Consider the following 12117-nt stretch of genomic DNA (forward strand, 5'->3'; position numbering starts at 1 on the left):
CTCCAGCTTGGGAGGGGACTACAATTAGCTCTGGTTTTGCTGAACATTTAAATGCGTGACATAACAGTAGAAAAGCTTTTTTGGAAGCAGAAGTCTCTGAAATAATTTGCAGAGCTTTAAGACATAACGTACGGCCATCAGATGCCGTTTTTCAGCAAGGAGACATGGTATACTATAAGAGAGACAATTCTAATGACTGGAAAGGCCCAGGGAAGATCATAGGCATAGATGGCAAAACAATTATTTTGCAACATGGTAATCAAACTGTTAGGGTCCATTCATCAAGGATAATGGGTACAGATTACAAATTTTCAAATTTAGACAGAGCAGACAGACATGACGAGGAACCAGAGTCATCTGGTACGCATGTGTTACAGAACTATAAGGACTAATTAACTGATATAGACAGGGTTTCTGTGGAGGAACACAACACTTCTGGTGAATTAAAACAGGCCATTTTTCCGAAAGGGCAACTGCCAAAAGTTGGTACAAAGGTGACATACATGCCTGAAGGGTCTAGTCAATGGAAGGATGCAACTGTTATTAGTAGAGCAGGGAAGGCCACTGGAAAGTATAAACATTGGTTGAATGTACAGCATTCAGGAGAAGGAGCCAAGACAATGGATTGGGAAAACAAAGTTCAAAAATGGAGGGCACAGAAACGCAGTGCCAGTTCAGATAGTACATCGGATAGTGAACAGGTCCGCAGGAAAAGGTTGAGAACTATTGAAAGGATATCCCACAGCAGAAGGGAAAGATCAAGCAGTAGCAGTACAGAACGAGATACCAGGCGGGAGAGGGGACGTAGTTTGTCATGTTCTCAGAACATGAGTAAGACTACGAATACTAATAAGAGTAGAAGCCGACATGCACGTGAGATTTTGGTGGCTTCAAATAAATTAAATGAAAAAGTTATTAAAGAAGCTAAACAGCAAGAATTGCATAGTTGGAGGGAATTTGGAGGAGACAGTGAAGTACCGGATAGGGGACAAAGAGCTCTATCCCACAGATGGATTTGCACGGAAAAGGTTCTTCCGGATGGAACTTATAAGGCAAAGGCCAGGCTTGTGGCAAGGGGATTTGAAGAAAACTTAGAAGATCAGGATTTAAGGATAGATTCACCTACAGCAGGAAAGGTTATTTTAAAGATCTTCTTGGCTCTATTAGCCACAAAGGCATGGGAATGCAAATCTATAGATAGAAAAGCTGCCTTTTTGCAGGGTCATCAGCTCCAGAGAGACATTTTTCTCCGTTCTCCTAAAGAAGTAGCTAACACAGAATGTGTACTCTGGAAGTTGAACAAATGTGTATATGGATTAAATGATGCATCTAGAGCCTGGTATTTTTCGGTAAGGTCAGTTTTGTTAAAGTTAGGCTGTTGCCAGTTGAAAGCAGATCCTGCAATGTTTTACTGGCACTATAAAGGAAATCTTTCTGGCATTTTTATGATGCATGTTGATGATTTTTTTGTGGGGTAGGACTAGTGATTTTGAAGCTATTGTAATCTCTGGTTTGAGGAAAGAATTCAGGGTTGGAAGTCAGGCTTCCGGTGCATTTAAATATATTGTCTGGAAATTGGACAGACTAAGTTAGGGGCAACTTTACGTCAGCAATCTTATTTGGAAAGCATCACCCCAATAGCAATTAGTCGTGGCCGAGTTTCACAAAAAGACGCAATGGTTCCAAAGATAGGAAAAGAGCAACTGCAAAGTTTAATTGGGCAACTGAACTGGTTAGGTAGACAGTCTAGACCGGATGTGAGTTTTGATTTCTTAGAGTTGAGTACAAAAATGAATGATCCCAAAGTAGAAGACATAATAAGAGCAAATAAAGCGTTGGCCAAACTAAAAATGCAGGAGTGTGTTTTGAAGTTCCCGGTTTTAGGTGACCTTGAGCACTTGAAACTCATAGTTTATAGTGATGCGACCTCCGCAAATTTATGTGATGGGGTTTCAAGCGCAGGAGGTTTTATAATTTTCCTTTTGGCGAACAATGGTAAATGTTGCCCACTTGTGTGGGAAACAAAGAAAATAAAGAGAGTGCTAAAAAGCACTTTGGCTGCTGAGACGTTAAGCCTTGTAGAGGCGGTGGATATGGCTTTTTATATAAGTATGATATTGACAGAAATTTTGGGATTAGGGGATTTGGGTAATATACCTATTGACTGTCACATTGACAATAAATCCCTGTGGGAAAATGTGCACTCTACAAAAAATGTCAATGAAAAGAGGTTACGGATAGACATCGCAAGTTTGAAGCAGATGTTGGACAGAGGGGAAATAACAAAAATTAAATTGGTTGATAGGAGCTATCAACTGTCAGACTGTTTTACGAAAAGAGGGGCGAGTTCACAGAAACTTTTGGATATTGTTAATGAAGGGAGCTTGTTTCTGTGACTGGTTTTTTTTTCTTTCTCGTCCAAACAAAAAAAAGGGGGGGGGGGACAGCATGTGTGTGTTTTTGAGTTTCTTGAAATTTTGGTTTCACCTAATTTTTTTTTTCTCCAAGGAAGGGGAGACTGTGAAGTAATGGGTTAAGAGACATTGCAATTAGTTGTCTCCTTTATGTTAAGTATCCATTAATTGACACTGATATGTAAAGGGGCTTCAGGTGGCCTCTGTCAGGTGGCGTGTTCTTAAGAGTTTTGTGCAGAGGCTGTGGAAGTGAAATAAATGGTGTTTGGTGAAAAGGAACAAGAACTTTAGACTCTTCATTTCACAGCAACTAAAACGTCTAACACTTGTAATTCTCCAACACAAGAGCATTGGTTATCACAGCTTTCAGGCAGTCAAATGCCTGTTGATACTCCGCTGTCCACTGAAATTTTCAACGTTTCTTCAGCAAGTCCATCAGTGGAGCAACCACGCTACAAAACGTTTGCACAAATATTCGATCAAATCCACTCATGCCAAGAAATCGCATTATTTCCCTTCGTCTTGAGGGTATCAGAAACTCCTCAAGGAAAGTGACTTGGGCTTTTCCAAATTCACTTTTGGCTAGGTTTATCACCAAACCCGCCTCCTGAAGTCGACCGAATACCTCCATCAGATGTTTTAAATGTTCTTCCCATGCCTGGCTGAAAATTACCAGATCGTCGATGTATACCGCACAATTGAGTAATCCTGAAACAACTTTGTAAGTTAACCGTTGAAATGTGGCTGGGGCGTTTTTCATGCCAAATAGCATAACTTTGAATTGGTATATACCATCTGGAGTCACAAAAGCTGAAATTTCCTCCGCCCTTTCGGATTAAGATACCTGCCAGTAACCTTTTAGTAAATTCAGTTTGGAAATAAAGGCTGATTGTCACACTGTCTCAATCCAATCCTCCAAATGTGGGATAGGATAAGAGTCCATTCTTGTAACTGCATTAACCTTTCTATAGTCCACACACAACCGTTGGGTACCGTCTGGTTTAGGTACCATCACTATGGGTGAGCTCCATTGACTGCAACCCACTTCAATTATGCCATTTTTAAGCATACTCTCAATCTCTTTGTTAACCTGTGCCAATTTTAAAGGGTTAAGTCTATAAGGATGTTGTTTGATTGGAAAAGCATTTCCCACATCAACACCATATCTAGCCATTTTTAGTACTTCCCAATTTATCTCTACAAACTTGCCCAAGCTATGTCAATAACTCTTTCAGGTCAGTCCGCTTTTCCTCTGGAAGGTAACTCAACAATTTATCCCAATTTTTAAGAACATCCTCGTTTTCCAATTTAATTTGAGGTATGTCAAATTCACAGTCATCTGGATTTGGTTCGTCACTTTGAGTTAGAATCATTAAAACTTCCACCTTTTTCTCTCCTTCCCTTTCAAAGTACCTTTTAAGCATATTCACATGACACACTCGGTGAGTCTTCCTTCTATCTGGTGTTTTTACCACATAATTCACCTCACTTAATTTCCTTTCAATTTGATAAGGTCCACAAAACCTTGCTTTTAAAGGTTCACCTAACACTGGTAACAATATTAAAACTTTATCTCCACAGGCAAAACTTTGAACTTTGGATTTCTTGTCTGCTACCATTTCATTACATTTTGTGCAACTTTCAAATGTTGTCTAGCCAATTCATCTGCTCTATTTAATTGTTCCCTAAAATTTGACACGTAATCCAATAATTTAATTTTCGATTTCTCACTCACCAATTTTTCCTTAATCAATTTAAGTGGTCCTCTTACCTTATGACCAATAATTAGTTCAAAAGGACTAAATTTGGTTGACTCATTAGGTGCATCCCTATTGCAAACAGTACAAATGGAATTCCGTTATCCCAAACCTCTGGATAATCGTGGCAATGAGCCCTCAACATTGTCTTTAATGTCTGATGCCACCTTTCGAATGCTCTCTGCGATTCTGGATGGTACGCAGTTGATTTAAATTGTTTTATTCCTAATCTATCCATAACTTCTTTGAATAACCTTGAGGTAAAATTTGATCCTTGATCCGACTATTTCCGTGGGTAGTCCATATCTAGTAAAGAATTTAAGTAACTCCTCCACAATCTTTTTAGCTGTAATATTATGTACTGGAATGGCCGCTGGAAACCTAGTAGACACATCCATTATAGTCAAAAGATATTGATTCCCACTTTTCATTTTAGGAAGCGGTCCTGTGCAATCAATTAGGACCCTTATGAAAGGTTCCTCAAATGTTGGAATGGGTATAAAGGGCGCTGGATTTTTCACTGCTTGAGGTTTTCCTATCACTTGACATGTGTGACATAATTGACAAAATTTAACTACATCGTTATGTAGTCCAGGCCAATAAAAATGTTTTTGGATTTTAGCTTGAGTTTTCCTTAATCCCAAATGACCTCCCACTGGTATCTCATGTGCAACTCGCAACACCTCCTTTCTATACCCTACTGGCAATACTACTTGATGAACTTCTGCCCGCTTTTCATCCGCCACCATATGTAAAGGTCTCCATTTTCTCATCAAGACATCACTTTTACAGTAATAACACTCTGGTATACACTCAGATTCCTCTTCCGTATATGCTTTCTGATACATCCATTTTATTTCTATATCTTTCTGTTGTAACTCCACCAATTTTCCTGAACTAAAAATATCCGGCTCATCCTCCACCTGTTCTTGTTCTTTTTCAACCATCTGATCAAAAATCGTTTCTGATAATTGCACTTCAACTTCATCTTCACTCTTTGATTTCTCCTCTTGTCTTAACCTGTGACTTTGCGACCTTGTTACTACACAATCCGGAAAAATCCCAGGATATCCGTCCTTCAACACTTCAGTTGACTGATTTTCCAATCGCTTATCAACCACAGTAGGCATCACTCCCACCTGCGATCCAGCTACATCATTACCCAAGATAAACTGTATTCCTGGACAAGCTAGTTTATCTATTACTCCTACTACCTCTTCACCACTCTTCACTGGGCTTTCCAACCTTACCTTATATAATGGAACACTACTCCTCTCACCCTGAATTCGACATATTACCACCTTTTCTGGCAATATTCTTCCCAAACTACATAACTCCTCATCTCTTACCATTAAAAATTGGCCAGCTCCCGTATCTCTTAAAATTGTAACTTCTCTATCTGCTCCTCCTGATACACATGAGTAATCTTTACCCACACAAGTAAATTCTTTAAAGAGATCTGGCACCTTCTTATCAATCACCTCTTGATCAGGCTGTACAATCTTTTGCACCTCCTTCGCTTCACTTGGTCTTTCCATTACCACTTTAACAAACCCCACTGTCGTATCCTGTTTTGCCACGTCAGCCTTCCCAGAGCTTTTCTTCAACCACCAACATTGTGACTTTACATGGCCTAGTTTATTACAGTGAAAACATTTGAAATTTTTCATTTCTTTTCCACCCTCCTGGATTCCTTTTTTAATCTGAGGTACACTTTCCTTATTATCTCCCATCAGATCACCTTTACCTTTACCACTTGAGTATTTCTCATGTCCCCAGTTTCTATCCCTCACAGGCTGAAACTGATGTCGGAAACCAAGCTTTGATTTATGAACTAATTCTTAATCATCTGCCATTTCTGCTACTAATCTCGCAGTTTTAACCCTCTGCTCTTCCACATGAGTTCTCACTACATCAGGAATTGAATTTTTAAACTCCTCCAACAGTATAATTTCTCTGAGAGCTTCATATGTTTGGTCTATTTTCAAAGCCCTTATCCACCTATCAAAATTACTCTGTTTGATCCTTTCAAACTCCATGTATGTTTGACCAGGTTCTTTGCTTAAATTTCTAAACCTTTGTCTGTAGGCTTCAGGCACTAGTTCATCTGCACCTAAGATGTATTTTTTTCACCTCCTCATACGATCTAGATATCTCCTCCAGTACTGATGCAAACACTTCACTAGTCCTACCTACAAGCTTTGTTTGAATCAGTAATACCCACATGTCCTGTGGCCATTTCATTTGTTTAGCCACCTTCTCAAATGAAATGAAAAAGGCTTCTACCTCCTTCTCCTCAAACCTTGGCAATGCTTGGACATATTTAAATAGACCCCACCAAGCCTTTGACTTTGACGCTCTTTCTCACTATCCTCATCACTATCATCCAACTGTACGTTTCCCTTTACATCTGCCAATTTTAACTGACTCATGTTTCATGGCCATTTTCTGAAGTTCAAACCCTTTCTCTTTATCTTTTTCCCTGATCTGTATCTCCCTTTCTCTTTCTTTTTGTTCTGCTAGGGCTATTCTTTCTGTTTTCTTTTCTTCTCTCTTTCCTCTCTCTCTCTTTCTTTTTCCTCTCTCTCTTTTGTATTCAAGCTGCTTTAATTCTTTCTCATGTTCCATTTGTTTAATTTGTAACTGAATTTTTGCCATTTCCAATGAGTCAAACTGTATCTCAGACAAATTTAAATGCTTAGCCAACACCATAATTACCTCATCTTTTCACATTTCGTCAGGTAATGTTAACTACAATGTTTTTGCCAAATCTAACAGTCTGTTTTGAGTCTCATCCGTAAGGTACTGCGTGTGACCGTCTCCACCCCCACAACATCTGAGCCTCTGAAAGAGCCATTGCCCACAACACACTCCCTACTTAAACTATGATACCACACCTGAAAAGCAACCACAATAAGCTCACCACTCACTGTCTTTAGTTCACTAAGCCAATCCAGTAGATAGACTTTTATCCCCCTCGAGCTATGGGCCAGGGTTTAGAGAACCCCAAAGTGTATCATGGAGTTCACCTGATCCACAACTTTTAATAGATTGTGGTATGGGGAGCACATGGCCCACTCTACAGATGTGGTACAGCAGAACTGGAAAAATATTCTTTAAAGCAAAACAATGTTTATTCTATGAACTCAAGTTAACCTTTTTAAAACATACAGTGAACATCTTAGCAACCATTAATTCAAATACAACCCCCAAAGAATACAACACTAAGTAATCCTTAAGCTGTCCTTTTAACAGCCATAAGACTTAAAAAGGAACTTTTAACAGAAGCACATCAGGTTCAAGTCACTACTGAGAGCAGTTATTCGTTTTCAATCACCAAAGGATCGATTTACATTCTTTAGATTACAGAGAGGGACTCTAATACACCTTCTGGCTCTGGCTGCAGCTATCCAGCTCTGAAAACAAAACTAAAACACACCCTGCAGCAAACAGCCTAAAATGAAAGTAGAAAGCTGGCAGACAGTCCAGCTCCACCCACTCTCTGACAACACTGCAGTAATAAAGACCCATTTCTTAAAGGTACTCTCACTACAGATATTTATATACAGACCCATTTATAAACACCCATTTCTTAAAGGTACTCTCACATGACAGGGGGGGTGGGGGAATGGGGAGCATGGAGGGGGAAGGGAGATGGGAGGAAAGAGATGGGGGAGGGGGGATGGGAGGAGGGAGGCGATGGGGGAAGGGGGAGAGAGGAGATGGGGAAGGGGGGGACGGAAGGAAGGAAGAGATGGGGGAAGGGGAGGCAGGGGCAAGGTTGAAAGGTGGAAGGGGGAAGGGAGGAGAGAGGAGATGGGGGGAAGGGGGGATGGGAGAAGGGAGGAGATGGGGGAAGGGAGGAGAGAGGAGATGGGGGGAAGGGGGGGACGGTGGGAAGGAGGAACGGGAGGAGAGAGGAGATGGGGGGAAGGGGGGATGGTGGGAAGGATGGACGGAAGGAGGGAGGAGATGGGGAAGGAGGATGGGGTGAAGGGGGGAAGGGAGGAGAGAGGAGAACGGAGGAAGGGGGAAGGGGGATGGGGGGAAGGGAAGAGAGAGATGGGGGAAGGTTGGAAGAGGGGAGATGGGTGGAATGGGGGATGGGGGGATGGGAGGAGAGAGATGGGGGGAAGAGGGGAGAGAGGAGCTGGGAGGAAGGAGGGAAGGGAGGAGAGAGGAGATGGGGGGGCCGGGGAGACAGGGGGAAGGGGCCGGGGGGGGGATGTGGGGGTGGCAGTGGCAGGTCTCACTTGGTGCTGTGCCCCCGACCTCTGCTTCCGCAACCGCCCGGTCCTCGGGTCCGCCTGCAAGGTCCTGGAACCTCTCCTCATGAACAGTAGGGGGCGCAATTCAGGTGGCGCCCCTCCGGTCCTCTCACGCTCCCGGTTGTTATGAGCGCGCTTCTCTTGGGGGGGGGGGGGGGGGGGGGGAGGGGGGGGGGTGACAGAGATAAAGGGAAACAGTGTTCGGCGGACATATACTTGCAGAACAGTGGGTGTTTGTATTGTGGCATAGGTTCACAGCCCATACTGCCAATGCTGCCTGCATGGGTGGGTGCAGCCATGTCGGTTCCAGCGAGGGCTGTGCCTCCCATCCTGTGGGGAATGGAGGGGTTACTCACCCTGGTTGCCCTGACAACGTCATTGACCTTTTTGTGGCAATGGTTGCCTGTCCTGGCTGTTACGGCAACGGCACTGAAGGCCTCTGCCACCTCCTTCCACAGGCACCGGCTGACATATGGTGCGACCCTGCGGCCGTGTCCGGTGTACAGGGCCTCACTCCTCTGCTCCAGCAGCGCCTCGATGTCCCGCTCCTGGAACCACGGCGCTGCGCGGCGGGCGGCCATTTTGCCGAGTCTCCGGAGGTGGCATCTTTTGTGCTGCGACGGGTGACGGCGTTGCGAATGGCATCACACCGCTGCCTGGCCCTTCCAGGTCGGTGGTTTCTGGAACTTCCGGTTGGCCCGACGCCGGAGTGGTTCGCGCCGTTCTTGGCGCCGGCGTCGGGCCATCCCGCCGATTGCGGGAGAATCCCCCCCCAGTGTGTGCAAAATTTGTGACATAAACTATGACACCAGGCCCTGAGTAAAAGGCCAACATTCAGCTGAAGACATTATCAGACTGACAAGTGTTCACTGACCCAACTTTTTACATGAACGCTCAATAACATTACAGCCTTTGATTTCATTTCCAGATCTCCATCATTCCATATGAGATTGTCAGCATGAGGGTTTTGGCAACAGTATTTTTAACAGCACAAAGAAACTGGCTCTTGTCATCTTCACATGAATTGTCTTTGAACAGTTTGAATGTTTTAAGTTACAGAAGCTCCCATTCATGAGTACAGCATGTTTGATCGATTTGAGTAACTGCTGTGTTCAGAATTGATGGCTGAGTTGACCGGAGCATCGTTGGACACATGCAAGCATACTGTCTCGCGGAAGTAGCGAGACCTGACTAATGTTATGTCATTCACAGTTCAGTGTAGAGAGGAATCAAACTCCAATGCATTAGCTAAGTGAATGGGATGCAACTGGTGCATTGTGTGACACAAAAAACATTCCTTTATATTTGATGGAGTAATGTCCAATATTGTTCGTGTTGCTAGTATGTTGCTTCATGATGCAGTTACCACGGAAATGCATCATTTTACTAACAATCTGCTTTCATCCATTTTGACTATTTTCAAGTGAATGTGATACTGAAAGAGAGGAAAAGTAAGGATAGCATCACTCTGGCTTGGCAGGGACCAGACCATGCTAACGGTCTTATTGTGGAGTACGAGGTTATCTACTATGAAAAGGTCAGTAATAAAATATACATGGAGCTTCTGATTAATAAGTAACCGTTTTTCAACGTTACCTCCTGAAAGCAGCAGAGTGTGCTGGAGCAGTGAGACACTGCACTGCTGAGTGAAGAGCCCAGGTCAATCCACTGCTCTGCTGAGTTCCCCATGTGAGCCCCATTTAATGGGAAGGCAGTGAATGAGACAAGACACTTCCTGAAGGAGAGCAAGTGGCCATCAGCAACAGTGTGGTAACATATTAAAGCAGTGCTAGTTGTGTGACGGTGAGGTGCAGCTGGGAATATAAGGTAAGTGTCCAATTGATAAGAGATTGTTGGTGGGTGAGTGATGGGATATGAGTGCATCATCGAGCAGTGTGTGAGACTAGTGTTCTATTGGTGGGAAATGGCACTTGAAGATTAATTCAATGACTTTGACAACTACTACTATCATCGCATGCACTGATGAACAGCTAGATGTCAGCTGGCAGCCTCCTCACCAGCCTGGTGCACAGGTCAGGGTAATTGTCGATCATATGCACCATGGTTTGCACTTCAATACAGTTGCACAGGGAATTGTCAAGGTGTCCCCAATGGAAGAGGTTGTTGCGACAGGGCCCGACTCCAGTGTGAAATCTGTTCATTTTGAATCATTCACCGTGCAGGAGGTCGAAGCCTGGGCTTTTCAATGTGGGATCATCAACCAAGTTCTGATTTTGGGCTGCGTCGTTGGTGTTGTGCCACATGACCTCCCACAGGCCTGCAACAGAACTGCCTAGCTCGGGCAGGTTGGTCTAGATTGAGTACTCAAGATGAGGTGTTTGCTGGGTGGGGGGGTGATGTCTTCTAACAGTGGTAGATCCAGATTTGTGCGCACTCTTTCCAGCAATCGTGCTGTGCTGACTACACAGCGGATTTGGGGTGGTGCAATGTTGCAGAGCACAGGTAGCCCATTTGTGTTTGTTGACTGGGTTACTCCTGAGATGCTCCTCATGGTCTCATTCAGCTGGACAGCTACCAGCTTGCAGTGCACAGAGTTCTTCCAGACAGAATCGCAGTTATCCCGGCTGAGAGTGATCTCAGACATTGTCCTTTACAATAGATAGAATGAAGGGACAGCTGAGCCTGCGAGTTCAGCCTTGTCCCACTGAGTGGCAAGTATAACACTAGACACGAACATGAACACTCAATAAAGTGTGAACAAGGCACACAATATTGTTTCTTCTACAATAAAGGAAGAGTCCCTAACTCCCCTGTGACCATTAGTGTATGCCAAACATGAGGTGTGCAGCCCTCTAACTGGGCTTGTCTCAATAAATAACAATGACGCACATCTGGATAAAATGAAGCCAATGTAATGTGCCATATTTACAAGGGCAGGGAAGTTTTAGCCCTGATGCAGAGCTGCCTTTTTGACAGGGAGGCTATTTCATAGAATCATAGAATCCCTACAGCACACCAGGAGGCCATTTGGACAATCCAGTCGTCACCGACCCTTTGAATGACCACCCTACCTAGGCCCAAACCCCTGTCCTATTCCTGAAACCCCACCCCAAGTGGCAGTTTGTCATGGCCAATCCACCTAACCTGCACAGAGGGGGGGCAAACTCCACACAGGCAGTCACCTGAGGTCGGAATCGAACCTGGGTCCCTGGCGCTGTGAGGCACCAGTGCTAACCACTGTGGACACCAGTGCTAACCACTGTGCCATTGTGCCGACCTCAACCCACGTCAGGTGACAGCAGCTTACATGATTGAAGAGCTTCCCTGATAGAGAACCCCCTTGAACTTTATATTTTTATGGTAATTGTGTGGGAAATGGGAAACAGCAAGAGTCTGGAAGTTGGATGCATACTTGCGGTTCTGCAATCAGGAATGGCACATTGTTGATAATCTCTAACCGCATTCACCCACCCCCCAGCCCCCCTCCCCAGAGAATGGTGGCCCCTTGAAGAGATGCCTTGTTGAAATGCCCTTTCAGTTACTTAATTTTTGCTGCAGCCGAATACATTTCTAAAGCTGGAAGAGCTCTGTTGACTATTCAGGTTTGAGACCCCACCTCCTGCACTTAATTGAACAGAGAACCTGTCTACATGCAAATTAACAGCTCACCTAAGCACAAATCTTAACTTGCATCAGTTTTCCCCTGGGCGTAGGGCA

At 43.9% G+C, this 12117-nt stretch overlaps 1 protein-coding gene across 2 annotated transcripts in view; it reads left to right on the plus strand.

Annotated features, from left to right (window-relative positions):
• Nucleotides 1-12117, plus strand: part of epha4b (eph receptor A4b) — a 523058-nt gene that overhangs the window by 330454 nt on the left and 180487 nt on the right. For both annotated transcript variants that reach the window (XM_072474682.1, XM_072474681.1), the window contains exon 6: nt 9864-9976. In XM_072474682.1, coding sequence (XP_072330783.1) covers nt 9864-9976 — 113 coding nt within the window. The remainder of the gene's footprint in view (nt 1-9863; nt 9977-12117) is intronic.

The sequence above is a fragment of the Scyliorhinus torazame genome, chromosome 14 (genome assembly GCF_047496885.1).
Source record: "Scyliorhinus torazame isolate Kashiwa2021f chromosome 14, sScyTor2.1, whole genome shotgun sequence".
Lineage (NCBI taxonomy): Eukaryota > Metazoa > Chordata > Chondrichthyes > Carcharhiniformes > Scyliorhinidae > Scyliorhinus > Scyliorhinus torazame.